Source organism: Oryctolagus cuniculus, chromosome 3 (genome assembly GCF_964237555.1).
Source record: "Oryctolagus cuniculus chromosome 3, mOryCun1.1, whole genome shotgun sequence".
Taxonomy (NCBI): Eukaryota; Metazoa; Chordata; class Mammalia; order Lagomorpha; family Leporidae; genus Oryctolagus; species Oryctolagus cuniculus.
The window spans coordinates 108,233,393-108,254,589 of NC_091434.1; the positions used below are offsets into that span (position 1 = coordinate 108,233,393).

General features: G+C 39.1%; 1 protein-coding gene across 14 annotated transcripts in view; it reads left to right on the top strand.

Moving 5' to 3' along the window:
- ZRANB3 (zinc finger RANBP2-type containing 3) overlaps nt 1–21,197 on the top strand; it is a 303,637-nt gene that overhangs the window by 139,487 nt on the left and 142,953 nt on the right. For all 14 annotated transcript variants that reach the window (XM_070070992.1, XM_070070995.1, XM_070071000.1 and 11 more), the window contains 2 exons: nt 5,753–5,931; nt 11,005–11,236. In XM_070070992.1, the coding sequence (XP_069927093.1) occupies nt 5,753–5,931; nt 11,005–11,236 (411 nt within the window). The remainder of the gene's footprint in view (nt 1–5,752; nt 5,932–11,004; nt 11,237–21,197) is intronic.

Consider the following 21,197-nt stretch of genomic DNA (forward strand, 5'->3'; position numbering starts at 1 on the left):
GTGCATTTGTTCCTCAGCATTTGTGTAGATACTCACTGGTTTCTTCATTGTTTTTTCACACTCTTGTAGGTCCACAGTGTCCCTCTAATTTGTGTGGAGTTTCCTCTGCCATTTTCTCCCTAACTTTTCCCTGAAATTGCACTCTCTCTATTTTTTTAAAACTATCTTCCCCTAGACTAAAGCAATAAGCTCCCTCTCTATTCCACCATCTTGAAAGAGAGCTCAGTACTCTAACTTTCAAATAAGTAAATCTTAAAAAAAAAAAGGCTTTCTAACTTGGGAACAGTTCTTTCTTATTAATATGAATGCATATTTCTTAATAATTACTTCTTTAGGATTAATAGCTTAATTGTTTTTTATCTAAGATTTTATTTATTTATTTTAGAGGTTGAGTTACAGACAGAGAGAGAGACAGAGAGAAAGATCTTCCATCTGCTAGTTCTCTCCTGAAATAGCTGCAATGGCTAGCATTGGGCTGTTCCAGTGCCAGGAGCTGCTTCTGAGTTTCCCACATGGGTTCAGGGGCCCAAGCATTTGGGCCATCTTCTACTGCCTTCCCAGGCCATAAACAGAAACAGAAAAGAAGACCTGCAGGAATGTGGAGTTAGCAGGATAAAAACTAAGTAGACATTTCATTAGTATTGTCATGCTAAGGAGACAGAAATCAGAATTGAGCCCTGTTGAGGTGGAAGTTTGGGGTTTTTTTGTTTTTTTTTGTTTGTTTGTTTGTTTTTTAAGTTTTGAGGATTTTTTTCAGTGAGAAGAATACACAAGAGAGTGAAAGCTTTATTGAGGAGAAAAGAGAAGGCTAGAACCCCGTTTGGGTCCATACCATGCAGAGCACTGGCCAGGAATAAGCCACGTGGAGCAAGCTATGGTTATGAGGAGCCACGAGTAACTTAGCACAGTTAGTAAAGTGAAGGCAGAGAGCAAGCCATGAACCAAGTGGAGCAAGCATGCAGGCAGGATAGCGGAGTGGGCAGCCCAAAGGCCACATACCTGCAGGGCACCAAAGTGATGGAAGATTCTTGATCAACATTCTCCCTGGCTACTGCTGACCCATAAGTGCTACCTTCTAGTAATTACTACTATGCCTTGGGAAAAAGGGCAAAACTGAAATAAACTTGCATTTAAAAAGCTTAAAACAAAATCTGGAAAGAAAGAAGATATCTACATGTACACAGTATGCCTGCCAAAAAAAAGTTTACCTAATCTCTCTTAGAGGAAGAGAACATTATCCAAAGCTTCTATGATTTTTTAAATATATGATATCTAGAGTTAAACCAGAAAATATAAGGATGCTTAAAACACAATATTAAAAGACTGAATACCAAAAGGAAAAGGAAGCATACAGATCCTACAGATGATTAGATACTGCTATCAGAAAGAGACTTTAACTATGATTTTTTTTTTTTTTCAAAAAAATCAAGGAGAAGGTAAACAAGGAGATGAAAAGATGGAAAATTTCAACAGGCAGTTCATTAAAAAGAATTGTAGAAGTTTTACTAGATTCTAATGGACACTTTAGAACTAAAAAATAACATCTAAAATAAAGAATTCATTGCATAAGTTTAATAGCAGGTTAGATACAAGAAGACAAGATTAAGGAACTGAAAGACAAAAACTTACCCGATTAGTATCCCAACAAATCAGGCTTATTCTAATTCTTACCTATACCCACAGCAGTTACCCACTTTTATCCCCAATCCTCAACCCAAATATTCTCTTTTCCTGATTATCTTTTCTACTTTGAAAAATATTTGTGTTGACAACTTAAACATTTTATACATATATGTTGTACAACATGTGTGCATACATTGTGGAATGATTGAATTATGCTAACTAATGTGCATTACTTTATTTACTTCTAGTTTTTTTGTGGTAGTACACTTAAAATCTAGTCCACAATTTTCAAGAATGCAGTACATTATTAACTGTAGTCGCCATGTTGTACAATAGATCTCTCAATCTCATTCCGCCTGTGTAACGTGAAAGATCCATTTCCACATATCCACATTGAAGATTCTTATCCCAGAATGCAACACAGTACTAAGAAATTTTGGTAAATGGCATTGTTCAAGAGAGAGGAGCCTGGTAGGACAATTTAAAATACCATCAGTCATACTGCTTGAAGTGTGTAATAGTCTAAGTAGAAAGATATCTAGCACCAAACAAATTTAATGACAAGCAGATGTTTTGGACCTAGTGATGAAATCTGGATCCCAGATAGAGAATTCTATTTCTCAGAAAATTAGGGATGCCAAAGAGACCCCTATTTCCAGAGTAAGTGAATTAGTAAAATAGTTATGAAATCATGGCAAGAAACAAAACCAAGGAGTAACAGTTCTAGCCTAGAGTTGGTGGTATGGTCCTCCCACAAAAATAAGATCATAGCTCAGTATCTGGAACTTAAATTATGGTTATAGCACTAATGGACTCAAACCAGGTAACAATTTCTAATTATTTAACTTTGGCCTTTGAACTAGGTAGGTCCTGGAATACAATGATATTTGACTGATTTTAGGTATGGGAATTGAAAGACTTTAAGGACAGGGAAACATAGCAGTCACACTATTCCATATACTGGTGTTTGGTTGCCCTTTGGTTGCTTTTTACAAAACAATGTATATAAAAGTTTGTTTCCTGGGGGCCAGTATAAGCCATATTGGCACCAGTTTCTGTCCTAGCTGCTCCACTTCTGATCCACTTCCCTGCTAATGGCCTGGGAAAAGCAGCAGAAGATGGCCCAATTGTTTGGACTCTTGTCATCCACATAGGAGACCTGTAAGAAGCTCCTGGTTCCTGGCTTCGGTCTGGCTTTACCTTGGCCATTGCAGCCACATGAGGAAAGAACCAACAAATGAAAGACCTCTCTCTTTCTCTCAGTCTCTCCCTCTTCTCTGTAACTCTGAATTTAATTTTAATAAATCTTAAAAAACTTTGTTGCCTTAAATTTAATATCTGAAATTTGTATAGGCCAAAGGTTGAATCTTATGCTATTGGAAAGATGCATAGAATATTAAGGTGTTAAATGGTGTAATTTTATAATAAAATATGTAGGCAGTATGTCTGTGTATCCATAATCCACCTGTTCCTAAATCCTACCTAACATAACCTGTTTTTATTGTTAAAAGACTATGTAGAAAATAATTTTTTTCTAAAAATTTGAGAAACAGATTGTGCTCCCATCCATTAGTTCAGTCCTTAAATGCCCACAACAGCTGAACCTCATCCAGGGCCAGAACCCAGAAGCTGGGAACATCATCCGGGTCTCCCACAAGGGTGGTAAGAACTCAGTTACTACAGCCTTCACTGCTGCTTTCCAGAGTCTGCATTGGTGGGAATTTGGAGTCAGGAACCAGAGCCAGGAACCGAACCCTGGGTACTTTGATATGGATTTCTTAACCACTAAGCTAAACGCCTCCTCCCAAGGAAACAATTTCTATCTTCAACAGGACCTTGTTTCTATATTAAAGCCTTTTAGACTTAGCTTTGGCTCTATACGTGGGTATTAGGTGGCTTGAAACTTTGAAATGATGACTAGTATTACTGTTTTCTTGGGCTAAAAGCTTTTCTGTGACTTCTCTCTCCCTATCTAAAAACTACAAATACCATTTCTGTGTATGGGTCTTGCTTATCCCAGGGAATCTAAGACCCCTGATCTTTATTTAGTAATTTGTTCACTCATGGGTTGAAATTATCTGAGCACTTGCTATATATCAGGTCAAAAAACAATTCCTAAATTCCATTTACGTGCTTCCTCTTGGCAATCTTTTTTGTCAAAAGAATGTTTTGCTAAGCAAATCATGCTTGTTTTCTCACTTCTCTTGAAGTTTGATTGGTCTAAATGTAATTTTGCTAGAGTTATTCTAAGATTGCTTTTCTTGTTAATGGCTGCAGATAAAAACAGATAAACAAGAAGAGGTTTTCATAAAGGATACTTACTAAAGGTCCAAATCCTTCTCCCTTTTCTTCTTTAATTCCACATAGCATTGGAAAATCATTTTAAACTCACTGTTTTAGGTTTCTGTACCTGTATTTTTTCTTTGAACAGTCTTGTAAGCAGAGCCTGTGCCCTTTTAATCTTTCTCTTTCCAAATGTTCTCTGTAGAAACTTTTCTAGAAAAGAAAGGATAATTCACTCTTGAGGTAAAGTCACCCAATTTTTAGTGTGCTGTTTTTTGGTTGTTTTGTTTTGTTTTGTTTTCATTTGTTTGTTTTTAAGAGAGAAGGAGAGTCACACAGAGAGAGAGAGAGGTCTTCTGTATGCCCACCCACTCCCCAAATGGTTGCAGTGACCACAGTTGTGCCAGACTACAGTAGAGACTGGAACTGGTGATTATATGGGATTCTAGCATCACAGGCATGGTCTAATCAGCAGTGCCACAATGCTGACCCCAAGAAACTGAATCTTTAAAAAAAAAGAGTTATTTATTTATTTGAAAGCAGAGTAGAGAGAGAGAGAGAGAGAGAGATGCCGTCCACTGGTTCATTCCCCAAATGCAATGACTGGGGCTGGGCCAGGGTGAAGCCAGAAGCCTCTTCCAGATCTCCCATGTTGGTGCAGGGTCCCAAGAGCTTGGGCCATCATCTGCTGCTCTCCCAGGCTCATTAATGCATAGGGCACTGGATCAGAAATGGAGCTGTCAAGACTCAAACCAGTGCCCATATGGGATACTGGCGCTGCAGTCTGTGGCTTAACCTGCTATGCCATAGCACCAGCCCCTAGTGTACTGTTCTGTGAGTTCAGACAAACACATGAAATTGTGTAACTGCCACTAAAATCAAGATACATGGGGGTATATCCAATGTTTGTGGAGAATGGTGCAAAAACTTTCTGAAATCTGTTCATACTCATAGACCGACCTGCTCCTTCCCAGAATGTTCTCTCATGCTGTAACTCTCCCACTTCCCTTTCTCCTGACACTTACCTGCTCTCCGTCTCTATTGTTTGCCTTTTCTAGAAAGACATAAATGGAATCATATCCTTTATAACTTTCAAATCTTGTTTCTTTCACACAGTAAAATGCACTGAGATTCATTCATGTTGTTATATAAAGCAATAGTTTTTTTTTTTCTTTTAATTGCTAAATAGTATTCCATTGTATAGATTTACCAGGGTTTGATTATCCTAGCACCAGTTGAAGTGTGTTTGAGTTGTCTCCAGTTTCTGGCTATTATGAGAAAAACTGAAATACTCATTCATTTGGTAACTGTTTTAAATGGAATAGTATGGAGGTGGAGCAGTGTGGCCATGTGAAACTAGCAAGTGGGAAGACACCAAAGGGCTGAGATCTTATATTACTTTTATATCAGTTACCTGTTATTTAAATAATTTTACCTCTCTCTGTCTACTTTTGTAATATGTGCGTGATTCAAGGCTTATTCTACCTTTAAAATATATGATTTTGTGCCATTTAGGTAAGGCATTTACTACTGTGTTCTCTAAGAGGAAAAATTATAAATGGTCACATACACTTTAAAAAAGCTAAATTATATAAAATCAATATAACATGTTTAAATGTGGGGGTCATTTTGTCTCTTTAAGCCCAACTATCCAAAATAGTTTGAAAGTGATACAATCTGCTTAATGAATTCTAAATTTTCTCATAAGCTTTTATTAACTATAATCCACTTAATTTTACATGCAAAATTATTTTGATGATAATATTCATAAATAAAATATTTGATAGTATTGTCTTTCACTATATTGTGGGTTTTTTAACATGTTTTTTTTTAATTTATTTTTTAGATGGGTTTGGGGAAGACAATCCAGGCAATTGCTATTGCTTACTTCTATAAAGAGGAATGGCCTCTTTTAATAGTGGTCCCTTCATCTCTGAGGTACCCTTGGACAGAAGAAATTGAGAAATGGATTCCAGAACTAGGCCCAGAAGAAATCAATGTTATTCAGAATAAGAGTGATGTTGGGTAATAACAACTTTTTAATCTTGGTCCTTGTGTATATTTAGTATATACTCATGTTTAGAATATACATAATAATTTAGAAGTAGTATAGTAGTTTGCAGAGTTTTCTTTTACATTCTGAAATTTAAATTTTGTATCTAAAACCCAATCATATATTTAATTTCTAAGCTGCAGGGGTGGGCATTTGGCACTGTGGTTAAGATGCTACTGGGACTCCTGCATCCCGTATTGTGTTGACTGGACTTACATCCCATCTATTGTTGAGATTCAGATATACTGCTGGTGTGTTTCCTGGGAGGCAACAGATGATGGCTGTAGTAGTTTATTTCTGCCACATATATGGAAGATGCTGATGGAGTTCCCAGCTCTCCTGACCTAGCTCTTGCTGTTGTAGGCATTTGGGGAGTGAACCAGCAGATGGGAGACGGATCTCTCTCTGTCTTTCAAATAAATAGATATAAAACAGAAATTAACTTCTGAGTTCCCTTATGGTATGTTTTATTTCACTTTTATGATATATTTTAAATATAAACTATATACATTTAATGATATATATAATTATTTAGCTTATATAAACTGTAAATATACTTAAAATATTTTAAGATTCAAAAATAATTTCACAACTTTTCATTTACTAAAATGAATTTTGTTATCAAGTTTTACTATTAATTTTGGTGTTTTCTATCTTGAAAACATTTGGTTTGTGATTATCTGAAGTTCTTACAAAATTTACCAGACATTGCTAGCCTTTTTAAAATTTTACTTTCTAGTTATTGAAGTGCTCAAGAATTAAATAGTGTTAAGTTATTGTATTGAATTGTGAGTTCAAAATTATCAATTTGTGAGTCATGAGTAAAAAGTAAAACATCTACTTGAAATAAATACTTATTAAGTATACTTAGGTATTAAAAATTATTGTGTTGTGATGTGAAAATTCTCTAAGGCTATTAACATAAATATTGGCCTTTGTGAATGTGGAAGGAGGATCACATAAAACAGATGCAGGGCCTTTTCTCCTTTCTCCTTGGAACCTTAATTCAGTAGAATGCATCTTCATGGGTCTGAGAAAATTTGAACAGTTTGCATGGGTAAAGTAAAATATAGACAGTTGTTATGAAGAAATTTCCTATCCTCCTATACAGCTACATAATTTTGAAAAGGCTTGGGGCCTGCATGGTGGCACAGCAGGTTAAGCTACCACCTGTAATTTCAGCATCCTGTATGAGCTGTGGTTGGAGTCCTGTCTGCTGCACTTCTTATCTGATCTAGCTCCCTGCTGATGTACCTTGGAAGGAAGCAGAAGATGGCCTAAGGCCTGCTGCCACCCATCTGGGATCTTGAAGGAGTTCCAGGAGCCTAGCTTTGTCCTGGCCCAGCCCTGAACATTGTGGCCATTTGTGAACCAGCAGATGGAATATCTTCTGTCTCTCTCTCACGGTGTCTCCCTCTCTCTCTATAATTCTGCCTTTCAAATAAATAAAAATAAAATCTTGGGGCTGGCATTGTGGCATAGCAGGTAAAGCTGCCACCTACAATGCCGACATCCCATAAGGGTGCCAGTTTGTGTCCTAGTTGCTACACTTTTGATCCAGCTCCCTACTCATAGCCTGGGAAACGCAGTGGGGGATGGCCTGAGTATTTGGGTCCTTACCACCCACCTAGCATACCCAGATGAAGCTCCTGGCTGTTGAGGCCATCTGGGAAATGAATCAGGGGATGGAATCTCTGTCTCTCCCTCTTTCTTTGTAACTCTGACTTTCTAAATAAAAGAATCTTGAACAAGAAATTTTTTTAAAAAAGAAAAAAGAAAACAAGACTTCTACAGAGTATAAGATTCATTAATACCTCCATAACAGTTTTCTGTTAGTTACACCTTATTTAATGATTTACATTTACATTTTCTTCTTTTTTTTTTTAAGATGTATATTTATTTGAAAGACAGAGTTAAGGGAGAGAGAGAGAGAGAAGAAGGGAGGGAGGGAGGGAGAGAAGGGGGGAGGGAGGGAGGGAGGGAGTGAGAGAGGTGTTCCATCCTCTGGTTCACTCCCCAGATGGCCGCAGTGGTCAGAGCTGCGCCAATCCGAAGGCAGGAGCCAGGAGTTTCTTCCAGGTCTCCTACATGGGTGCAGGGGCCAAAGGACTTGGGCCATCTTCTACTGCTTTCCCAGGCCACAGCAGAGAGCTGGATCAAAAGAGGAGCAACCGGGACTAGAACCAGCACCTCTGTGGATGCCGGTGCTTCATGCCAGGGCTTTAACCCACTTTGCCACAGCACCGGCCCCTTAAATTTAAATTTTCATCATTAATTTGGAAATATACTATTGCAGTTAATGGTTGGCATTTTTATTTGAATTACACTTGAGGTATGTTCAATAGGACCATAATCCCAGAGTTTAGGTTTTCTGGAGGGTGTTAGCTAACAGCAAAAGAGTTACCCAGTGTCTTCCAGATGCTTAAAAGAAGAAGCTTTAGTTATATATATATTTTTTTGTTTTGTTTTGTTTAGTTTTTGACAGGCAGAGTTAGACAGTGAGAGAGAGAAACAGAGAGAAAGGTCTTCCTTGTGTTGGTTCACCCCCCAAATGGCCGCTATGGCCGGCACGCTGCGCCTATCCGAAGCCAAGAGCCAGGTGCTTCCTCCTGGTCTCCCATGCGGGTGCAGGGCCCAAGGACTTGGGCCATCCTCCACTGCCTTCCTGGGCCACAGGGGAGAGCTGGACTGGAAGAGGAGCAACCGGGACAGAACCAGCGCCTCAACCGGGACTAGAACCTGGAGTGCCGGCGCCACAGGCGGAGGATTAGCCTAGTGAGCCGCGGCACTGGCCATTGTTATGTTCTAATACATGTCAACCTGTGTTGACCCTAAATACACAAACTTCTTCTTGGCACAAGCCATTTATGCCCTTATTGTTCACTAGTCAACACGTGGCAGCACAGAAGTTACAGAAACTGCTGCAGTGACATTCAAAGCCTTTGTCTTTGCAGTAGCTCTCAGTATTACTAAGCTGGTCATGTTAGCCTCTGGTGCTTCTTTCTTCTGCCACTTCTCTGGTGTTTGAGAAAATCATATCTTTGTATTAAGTTGATTTATCCAGAATTTAAAATGCACTTACCATTTATTTATAAAAATTTCATTTATTTATTTGAAAGAGTTAAAAAGAGACAGAGAAAGAAGGGGAGAAGGAGAGAGAGAGACTTTCTGTTCACTGGTTCACTCTCCAGATGGCTGCAACTACCTGGGCTGGGCCAGGCTGAAGCCAGGAACCAGGAGCTTCTGATGGGTTTCCCACATGGGTGACAGGGCCCATGCATTTGGGCCATCTTCTGGTGCTTTTCCAGGCCATTAGCAGGGAGCTGGATTGGAAGTAGAGCAGCTGGAACTTAAAATGGCACTCATATGGGATGCTGGCATCTTCACCTGCTGTGCTACAATTCCAGCCCCTGCAGTTACCATTTAAACAAATGCAGACTTCACAGTAATGCTGGCTACTTTGGAGTTCAGCCTGCCTGCCTGCCTTCCAAGAGATTTAAATTTATTTGAAAGGCAGAGTTACAGAGACAGAGGGACATACAGAGAGACAGAGAGATCTTCAATCCACTGGTTCACTCTCCAAATGGCTACAGTGGCCAGTTCTAGGCTAAGCCAAAGCCAGACCTCCATCTGGGTGGATGGAACTCCATCTGGGTCTCCCACGTGAGTGCAGGGGCCTTAAGAACTTGGGCCATTTTCTACTGCTTTCCTAAGTGCTTCAGTAGGGAGCTGAATTTACAGTGGAGCAGCTGGAACTCCAATCAAGGTTCATATGAAATGCGGGCATTACAGGCAGCAGCTTAACCTACTGTGCTACAACACTGGTCCCTAAAGTTGAGCCTCTTATATTAAAGGGTAGAGAACTGCGGTAGACTAACTCTGTCCTGTTTTTTCACTGTTAATACAGAAAATACAAAAGTGATATCTTTCAACATTAAATCTATTTGTCTATTTCATTCTACAAATTTGTATTGGGAGCATATCACCGCATATACAAATATTAATACGTTTTCTACCCTCAGCAATCTCATGCTATAGTAAGGGAGATAAATAGGTAAATAAATAATTCATGACAGTAACGTAGGGAATATTAAAGTTGTATGAATTATGAAGATCAAAAGATCAAGGATCACTTTAGCGCAGTCATCTTCTATGTGAGATGGTATCTTCCTTATCTTCCATGCACACTCTGTTGCCCATGGCTGGGGACCTTTTTGCTGTTATAATGACTGAGGGATTGTAATGGCTTTTAAATGGGTAGGACTAGGAAAATGAATGCCGAAGACTAGGACTATGTACTGGACAACTCTGTAATACTAAGTATTGTCTTGCTCAAATTTTCTGAAGGTTGAACTGAAAAGTCAACTAATAGTTGAATAATCACTTCATACCTGATCCTGGAAGGTGCATGCAAGCAAATGTTGTCAGAAAGTAATGTTCTTTTTTTAAAAAAATATTTATTTATTTACATTTTGTTTGAAAAGCAGAGACATAGAGATAGAGAGATCACTCTCCAGGTGTCTGCAAAAATCTGGGCTGGGCCACACTGAAGCCAGGAGACAGGAATTTCCTTCATATCTCCTATGTGGATAGCAGTCATCCAAGTACTTGGGCCATCCCCCTGCAACCTTCTAGGGTGCACATGAGCAAGCAGCAGGATCAGAAATAGAGTAGCTACTGCTTGAACCCAGCACTCAATGTGGGATGAGGTGACCCACGAAGCAACTTAACTGCTGTGCCAAATGCCCAGAAAGTGATGTTCTTATATCAGTAAAATGTGGCTTGCTAGCTGTAGGATTTTTCCAAAGAGCATTTGACCAAAACTTTCATTTGGTTAATTGAAATTTTTAAAGTTGGATCCTATTTATCGTAATTGAAGACTGTAAAATGCAAGAGAAATTGAGTTTCAATAGTACTACGTTCTCCTCTTAGTTTTTCCTTTTTTCTTTTTTTTTTCTCTGTAATTGTTTCCCAAAAGAATTGTATTGTTTGTGGTTAATTTGGTTACTGAGATATTTTTAAATTATATATATTTTATTTTCTAGGAGAATATCAACCAGCAAAGTGACAGTTCTGGGTTATGGTCTTTTAACCACAGATGCACAGAGTTTGATAGATGCATTGAATAACCAGAACTTCAAAGTAGTGATAGTGGATGAATCACACTACATGAAGTCCAGAAATGCAACCCGCAGCAAGATTTTATTGCCGCTAGTGCAGAGAGCCAAACGAGCCATTCTTCTTACAGGAACTCCGGCTTTGGGAAGGCCTGAAGAGGTACTAAACGTCTTTTCTACTTTGGGCTTAAGAACAACTGAAAAGGAAAATTATGTCAGCCACCTGTTTTGTTGTTTTTAATTACAAATTAGATGCCCCAAATGCCAAATTGAGAATTTGTGCACAGCAATTAATGATCAAATATATATTTTATCTTGATTTATTTTTCTCTATCTACATGTAAATGTTAGCCATGCTAGTAGGTATGTTTAAGGAATGGTTTTTAACTTTATTATAAAGTTTCCACACTTAGTACAATGTATATAACTCTATACATATATATGAGAGATTTTTGTATAGTCCTAATCTTCATTTGCCTGTCTGTTTTGCATTGTATGCTAGTTAAGGTTGTATTGAATCTGCTTTATTTCTTTTATATTGCATTACAGAACATCTCCTTATTCCTACACTTCACAATCTACTTTGGTAGATGCATATGTGCAAACCATGTAAGTTATTTAATTAGAATCAGGCTTTTTTAAATACCACATTTAGCTTTTGCCATCCAAACAGGCAGGTAGAATGGTTACAGGGTTGTAAAAAAAAAAATGGTAGTGAAATCTTAGGAGTCTGAGAAGGTCAGTAGTTCCTAAGGAAGCCCTGTCTACCAATGAACACTGAGTCAGTGTTAGGATTTGTGTGTGGTAGGATTGCTAGGAGAAATAAAGAAAATACTACTTTGAAAATGCCTAGCCTATGCCTCAGCACACAGTAAACACTTACCATTTGGTAGCCACTATTATTAATTATTAACTCAAGCCTGGATGACAGCTGTTATCATTGCATCTCTACAATGTTACCTAGGCCCTGCTTTTGAATTCTGTCTTTGAGATCCTTATAACAATACATATATTGTGATAGTAAAATGTTTATATTTTTTCTCTCACTTTACTGGAAGAGGGAGAAAGTAGACTCCAAATAATTTATTTTTGTTCCAAAATTATGTCATTGACTACTAAGGGTTGTTTACCATTTAAAAATCTTGGAATTTATCATTCAAGAAAGAGATTATATAGAAGAGCTATATTTAAGTATATAAATTTAAATAAATACTATATTAAGCATATATTAAGATATATTTAAATGATAATAAAAATGAGTACTCATCACATAGCATAAGTAATACAACAGTGGCCCTGTGTCCTACTATAAGACACTTTCAACCCCATCTAGGAAAACCACTGTCAAAGCAAAGGTATATCCAAGTGATCAATTTCAGTTCACAATTGATCATAATGAAAGGACTAAGAGTCAAAGGGAGCACATAAACAAGTCTAGTATCTGCTAACACCAACCGATAGAATAAATAAAGGGGAGAGTGATCCAACATGGGAAGTGAGATACTCAGCAGACTCATAGAATGGCGGATGTCCTAAATAGCACTCTGGCCTCAGAATCATCCCTAAAGGCACTCGGATCTGGCTGAAAAGCCCATGAGAGTATTTCAGGCATGGAAAGCCAAGACACTCTGGCAAAAAGATCTCTGTGAGTGAGATCCCAGTGGAAAGAACAGGTCTTCAAAGAGGGAGGTGCCTTTCTCTGAAGGGAGGAGAGAACCTCCACTTTGACTATGACCGTGTCTAAACAAGATAAGAGTCGGAGAACTCAAGGGGCTTCCATAGCCTTGGAAACTCATAACTGGTGCATAGGGAGATTACTGATGCCATAAACAGGAGTGTCAATTGGTAAAGTCAACAACAGGAGTCACTGTGCACTTACTCCTCATGTAGGATCTCGGTCCTTAACGTGCTGTACACTGAGGCTTAATGCTATAACGAGTACTCAAACAGTATATTTCACTTTGTGTTTCTATGGGGGTGCAAACGACTGAAATCTTTACTTAATGTACACTAAACTGATCTTCTGTAAAAAAAAAAAAAAGAAAGAAAGAAATTTTCAATTCCCAACTTGACTCTCACTGGGATTAAACATGACAATAGGTCTGATCTGATTTCATCATCATTTTAAAAAAATCATCTATTATTTTTCACTTTATGTTTCTGTGTGGGAGCAAACTGTTGAAATACTTACTTAAGGTATACTAAGCTGATCTTCTGTATATTAAGATAATCGAAAATGAATCTTGATGTGAATGGAAGGGGAGAGGGAGTGGGAAAGGGGAGGGTTGTTGGTGGGAGGGACGGTATGGGGGGGGAAGCCATTGTAACCCATGAGTCGTACTTTGGAAATTTATATTCATTAAATAAAAGATAAAAAAAAAAAAAAAAAAGCAAAGGTATATCCCAGTTTTGTGGAACCTAATGATTACACAATATATTTAGAACTCTTCCCATTTTTTTCCTTTTGAAGATTATTTTGGCTATTCTAAGTCCCTTGAATTCCCACATGAATTTTTTTGTTGGCTTGTCATTTTTGGCATCTAATCCAGTTTAAATTTTTTTATTTATCTGAGAGAGTTACAGAGAAAGGGACAGACAGAGGAAAAGGTCTTCCATCCACTGGCTCACTCTCCAAATGGTTGCAGTGGCTGGAGCTGAGCCGCTCCAAAGCCAGGAAACAAGAGATTCTTAAGAGTTTTCCGTGTGGATGCATGGGCCCAAGTGCTTGGGGCATCTTCCACTCATTGCTTTCCCAGGCCATAGCAGAGAGCTGGTTCAGAAGAGGAGCAGCCAGGATTTGAACTGGAGCCTATATGGGGATGCTGGCACTGCAGGCAGAGGCTTAGCTCAGTATGCCACAGTGCAGGCCCTTGAAATTTTTTTTAAGATCTAATTATTTATTAAATTTGAAAGGCAGAGTTACAGAGAGAGAGAGAGAGAGGGAGATATCCTCCATCCACCATTCACTCCCAAAATGACTGCAACAGCCAGGGCTGGGCCAGGATGAAGCCAGAAGCCTCCTGCAGGTCTCCCATGTGGGTTACAGGAGCCCAAGAACTCAGGCCATTTCTGTTACTCTGTCAGGCGCAGGAGCAGGGAGCTGGATCAGAAGTGGCGCATCTGGGCCTCCTGGGCCTCAAATTGGTGCCCATATGGGATGCCTGAACTGCAGGCCACTGCTTAACCCACTGTGCCACAACACCAGCTCCCGTTTGAATTTTTATTCTTATTTTGTGTAATCTATAGATTGCTTTGTAGGATATTACTATCTAAACAATATTAAGTCTTCCAATCCTGGAACATTTGTATTTCCCCGATGGCTAGTCATCCTGGGCATTTTTTCAAGTGTTTGTTGGCCATTTGGATTTCCTTTTTTGAAAAATGCCTGTTCAAGTCCTTTACCCATTTCTTAACTGGATTGTTTATTTTGTTGTTGATAAATTTCATAGCTCTTTAAAGATTTTAGATATTAATCCTTTATCAGTTGCATAGTTTGCACATATTTTCTCTCATTCTTTCAGTTGCCTGTTCGCTTTCTTGAGTGTTTCTTTTGCAGTGCAGGAGCTGTTCAGCTGGAAGTAATCCTGTTTGTCAGTTTTGGGTTTGATTCCCTGTGCTTCTGGGGTCTTTTCCCAGAAGTCTTTGCCTATGCCAATGTCTTGCAGAGTTTCCCCATTGTTCTCTTGTAATTTGATGATATTGGGTCATAGATTTAGGTCCTTGATCCATTTTGAGTGGATTTTTATGTAAGGTATAAGGTAGGGATCTTGTTTCATACTTCTGCACACCCAGAGATCCAGTTTTCCCAGCACCATTTGTTGAAGAGACTGTCCTTGCTCCAGGGATTGATTTTCGCTTCTTAGTCATAGATAAGTTGGTTGTAGATGCGTGGATTGATTTCTAGAGTTTCTATTCTTTTTCATTGGTCTACATGTCTATTTTTGTGTCAATCCCAGGCTATTTTGATTATGACTGCCCTGTAGTGAAATTTGGTGTTATGATGCCTCAGGCTTAATTTTTGTCGTATAAGATTGTTTTGGCTAGTTAGGGTCTCTTGTGCTTCCATATGAATTTTAACATCCTTGTTTCTAGATCTGGGAAAAGTCTCATTGATATTTTGATCAGGATCCCATTGAATTTGTAATTTGCTTCCTGTAGTTTGGACATTTTGATAATATTAATCTTATAATCCACAAATATGGAAGATTTTTCCATTTTGTGTATCTGTTTTGTAATTTTCATCATAGAGGTCTTTTACCTTGTTGTTTAAATTTATTCCAAATCATTTAAATTTTTTTCTGTAGCTATTTTGAATGGGATTGATCTTAGTAGTTCTTTCTCAACTGTGGCATTGTCTGTGTATACAAAGGCTACTGTTTTTTGTGTGTTAATTTTATATCCTACCACTTTGTCAGACTCTTTTATAGTTCCAGTAGTCTCTTAGTGGAGCCTTTTGATTCCTTTATTTATAGAATCGTCATCTGCAAATAGGGATAGTTTGACTTCCTCCTTCCCAATTTGTATCCCTTTGATTCTTTTTCTTGCCTAATAGCTCTGACTAAAACTTTCAGGACTATATTGAATACCAGTGGTCAGAGTGGGCACACTTGTCTGGTTCTGGATCTCAGTGGAAATGCTTCCAACAGTAAGATACCAGCCATGGGTTTGTCATATATTGCCTTGATTGTGTTCAGGAATGTTCCTTCTCCACCCATTTGGTTAAGGTTTTCATCATGAAAGAATGTTGTATTTTATCAGAGCTTTCTCGTTATCTATTGAAATAATCATATGGTTTTTATTTTTCAGTTTGTTAATGTGATATATCACATTGTGATGTGATGTATCACATTTATTGATTTGCAAATACTGTACCTGCATATCTGGGATTAAATCCACTTTGGTCTGGTTAAATGATCTTTCTGATGTGCTGTTGGATTCGATTAGTTGTATTTTGTTGAGGATTATTGCATCTGTGTTCATCAGGGATATTGTTCTATAGTTTTCTTTCTCTGTTATATCTTTTTCTAGTTAGGTGATGCTGGCCTCAAACAAGGAATTTGGGTGGATTCCCTCCCTTTCAAAACTTTTGAATGGTTTGAAAAAGAAATGGAATTAGTTCTTTAAAAGTCTGGTTGAATTCAGCAGTGAAGCCATCCTATCCTGGCCTTTTCTTTTTTGGGAGGGATTTTATTACTGATTTAATCTCCATCTTGTTATTGGTTTGTTTAGATTTTCTATGTCTTCATGACTCATTTTTGGTAGAATGCACGTGTCCAGGAGTCTATCCATTCTAGTTTATCCAATTTCTTGGCATACTGCTCTTTGTAGTAATTTCTAATGAGTCTTTTTATTTCTGTGGTATCTTTTGTTACATCTCCTTTTTCATCTCTGATTTTGTTTGATTTGAGTCTTTTCCTGTTTTTTTTTTTTTTTAGTTATTTGTGCCAATTGTGTATCAATTTTGTTGATTTTTTTAAAAAAACCAGCTCTTCATTTCATTGATCTTTTGTATTGTTCTTTTGGTTTAGTTTTGTTTATTTTTCTCTAATTTTAATTATTTCTTTCCTCCTACTAATTTTGGGTCTGGTTTGCTGCAGTTTTTCTAGATCCTTGAGATGCATTGATAGCTCATTTATTTGGTGTCTTTGCAATTTCTTGATGTAGGCACCAGTTGCTATAAACTTCCCTCTTAACACTACTTTTGCTGTTTCCTATAAGTTTTGATAGTGTCATCTTCATTTGTTTCCAGAATTTTTTTTTATTTCCCTTTTGATTTCTTCAATCTGTTCATTCAGGAGCATGTTGTGCAGTCTCCATGTGTTTGCTTTTGTTTTCGAGATTCTTGAGTTGTTGATTTCCAGCTTCATTCCATGGTGGTCAGAGAAAATGCACAGTATGATTTCTATTTTTTTTTAGTTTGCTGAGACTTGCTTTATCACTTATCATATGGTCAGTCCTGGAGAAAGTTCCCTGCACTGATGAAAAGAATGTGTATGAAAAACTGTGGGATGAAATGTTCTGTAGATATGTTAGGTCCATTTGGTCCATAGTGTCATTTAGCTCTGTTGTCTCTTTGTTGATTTGCTGTCTAGTTGACCTGTCCATTGATGAGAATGCGATGTTGAAGTCCCCCATTACTATTGTATTGGAGTCTATTCCTCCTTTTAAGTCCACTAACATTTGTTTTAAATGGCCAGGTGCTCTGGCTTTGGGTGCATATGTGGGGAGCAACTCGGACTAGACTAAGTTACTGGAATTAAGACTTATTCTATGCATCTGCTCTCCCACAATATGGCGCTGGGAGAGGAGGAAACAGCTTCTACGCAGCTGCCTCCAGTTCGACCAATAACCTGCAGGAGCTGATCCTGCTCCTGATTGCAGGAGAGCAGTGTACTCGGCGTGTGGGTAGCAGAGTTGGGATTGGTGGAAGAGGACTATAAAGGAGGAGAGAGACAACATGCACGAGGGAACATCTATCTGAAGGAACACCTATATAGCCCCCGAGAGAGCCGGCCGGTGGTGTGCCGCTCCCCCGCGGAAGTGGGGAAAGTGGCAGGGGGAACCGCCCTTCCACGGAGGTGGAAGGGACGGTAGCCAACCCGGGAAGAACCAGCAGCAAACCCGGGGAGGGCCGAGCAGACAAAAGAACAGCGCAGGGTCCTGTGTCGTTCCTCCACGAAGAGGGGGAGCGACATGCATATGCATTTATTATCGTCGGATCTTCCTGTTGAATTGATTCCTTAATCATTGCATAGTTCCCTTCTTTGTCTCTTTTAACAGTTTTTGTGTTAAAGTTTATTTTGTCTGATATTCAAGCGGGATGCACAAAAGCCTCTACAGCCAGTATTGATGTCAGAATGGCTCCTTCTCCCTGCCCATTGCCTGGTGCACATACCTGAGCTGCTTCAGCTGCTACTGCTGTCAAGATGGAGTCTAGTACCTGCCACATACTGAATGCACACACGATAGCTGCCGCAACTGCAACTTATATTTAAAACGGAACCTGCCCTCTCTCAGCCGGTTGCTGGGCGCCTTTGATGGGGAGGGTGGGGAGAGGGAGAAACATGCCCCTTTGGTTCACTGGGTTAGTGGGGACCATATACCCTTCAGGACTCCAGGCTGGACTGAAAGGCAGTGTAGTCCACCAGGCTCTCCCTCTGGCTATATCACCAGTGGCATGAGCCACTGCAGTCTGAACTCACCTTCCTCTCCAAATTTGGAGCTTTCTCTGTCTTTCAGCCTCCAGGGTCTTGTGTTTTGTCTGTACCTGTTGCCATGTGTCTCCACCTTCCACACAGATCCACAGCATCCCTCTTCCTTTCATAGAATCACCACTGCAGTTTTCTAACTCTCCCCTGAGAATGTACTTTCGCCACTTTTTTTTTTTTAACTATTTTCCCCTAACCTAGAGCAATATCCCTTTTCCCTAATCTACCATCTTGGAATCTATTTTATTTTAATTTTTAAAAATTTATTTGGGGGGCTGGGGCTGTGGTGCAGTAGGTTAACACCCTGGCCTACAGCGCCAGCATCCCATATGGATGCCGGTTCTAGTCCTGGCTGCTCCAGTTCTGATCCAGCTCTCTGATATGGCCTGGGAAAGCACGAGAAGATGGCCCAAGTCCTTGGGCTCCTGTACCTGCGTGGGAGACCCGGAAGAAGTTCCTGACTCCTGGCTTTGGATCAGTGCAACTCTGGCCAATTGGAGAGTGAACCATTGGATGGAAGACCTCTCTCACTCTCTCTCTCTATAACTCTGACTTTCAAATAAATAAATAAATCTTTAAAAAAATTTATTTGGGAGAGAAAGCTGTCATCTACTTGTTCATTGCCCAGATGGCTACTGTAATGGGAGCTAAAGCTGGAAACTGGAAACAGTGTAGTTTTCCTGTGTGTATGGCAGGAGTACAAGTACTTGATCCATCACCACTGCCCAAGGTCCATAATAGCAGGGACCAGTGATCAGGAGCTAGAGATGGGAATATAACCCAAGCACTCTGATGTGGGTCCTAGACATTGTAAACAGTGGATTTAATGCTAGCCCAAATGCACACTTCCCCTCCTCATTTTTTTTTAAGATTGATTTATTTATTTGAAAGTCAGAGTTACACAGAGAGAGGAGAAGCAGAGAGAGAGAGAGGTCTTCCGTCTGATGGTTCACTCCCCAGATGGACGAAACAGCCGGAGCTGCACCGATCCAAAGCCAGGAGCCAGGAGCTTCTTCCAAGTCTCCCACACAGGTGCAGGGGCCCAAGGACTTGGGCCATCCTCTACTGCTTTCCCAGACCATAGCAGAGAGCTGGATTGGAAGAGAAGTCGGGACTAGAACTGGCACCCATATGGGATGCCGGCTCTTCAGGCCAGGGCGTTAACCCGCTGTTCCACAGCACCAGCCCCATCCCTCCTCTTTTTTTTACTTTTATTCCTTGGTATTTTTTATTGATTGATTCCATTATAAACTGATTGTTTTCTCAATTTTATTTTAGATTGTTTGTTGCTGATCATAGAAATACAATATTTTGTGTGTATTTTTCATGTATCTTTTAAACTTTCTGAACTCATTTATTAGATTAATATTATTTTAGTGAATTCCTTGGGGTTTTTTATATAGAAGATCCTGTCACTTGCAGATATAGTTATACTTCTTCCTTTCCAATATTGATGATTTTTATTTCATGTTCTTACCTGATTATCCTGTTAGGACCTTGAGTACAACATTAGGTGAAAATGGCAGGAGTAGGCATCCATATTTTGTTCCTAATCTTACAAAAAAAGCTTTTTTTTTTTTTTTTGAATTTTTTTTTTAACTTTTATTTAATGAATATACGTTTCCAAAGTACGAATAATGGATTACTATGGCTTCCCCCCCATACCGTCCCTCCCACCCACAACCCTCCCCTTTCCCACTCCCTCTCCCCTTCCATTCACATCAAGATTCATTTTCGATTATCTTAATATACAGAAGATCAGCTTAGTATACATTAAGTAAGGATTTCAACAGTTTGCTCCCACACAGAAACATAAAGTGAAAAATAATAGATGATTTTTTTAATGATGATGAAATCAGATCAGACCTATTGTCATGTTTAATCCCAGTGAGAGTCAAGTTGGGAGTTGATAGTTTCTTTTCTTTTCTTTTCTTTTTTTTTTTTTTTTTTTACAGAGGATCAGTTTAGTATGCATTAAGTAAAGATTTCAACAGTTTGCACCCCCATAGAAACACAAAGTGAAATATATTATTTGAGTACTCGTTATAGCATTAAATCTCAATGCACAGCACATTAAGGACAGAGATCCTACATGAGGAGTAAGTGCACAGTGACTCCTGTTGTTGACTTTACCAATTGACACTCCTGTCTATGGCATCAGTAATCTCCCTATGCTCCAGTCATGAGTTTCCAAGGCTATGGAAGCCCCTTGAGTTCTCCGACTCTTATCTTGTTTAGACACGGTCATAGTCAAAGTGGAGGTTCTCTCCTCCCTTCAGAGAAAGGTACCTCCTTCTTTGAAGACCTGTTCTTTCCACTGAGATCTCACTCACAGAGATCTTTTGCCAGAGTGTCTTGGCTTTCCATGCCTGAAATACTCTCATGGGCTTTTCAGCCAGCTCCGAATGCCTTTAGGGCTGATTCTGAGGCCAGAGTGCTATTTAGGGCATCTGCCATTCTATGAGTCTGCTGAGTATCTCACTTCCCATGTTGGATCACTCTCCCCTTTATTTATTCTATCGGTTAGTGTTAGCAGGTACTAGACTTGCTTATGTGCTCCCTTTGACTCTTAGTCCTTTCATTATGATCAATTGCGAACTGAAATTGATCACTTGGACTAGTGAGATGGCATTGGTACATGCCACCTTGATGGGATTAAATTGGAGTCCCCTGGTATGTTTCTAACTCTACCATTTGGGGCAAGTCAGCTTGAGCATGTCCCAAATTATATATCTCTTCCCTCTCTTATTCCTACTCTTATGTTTAACCGGGATCACATTTCAGTTAAATTTCAACACTTAAGAATAACTGTGTATTAATTACAGAATTAAATCAGTCATATTAAGTAGAACAGACAAAAAAACTACTAAGAGGGATAATGTATTAAGTTGTTCATTAACAGTCAGGGCTATG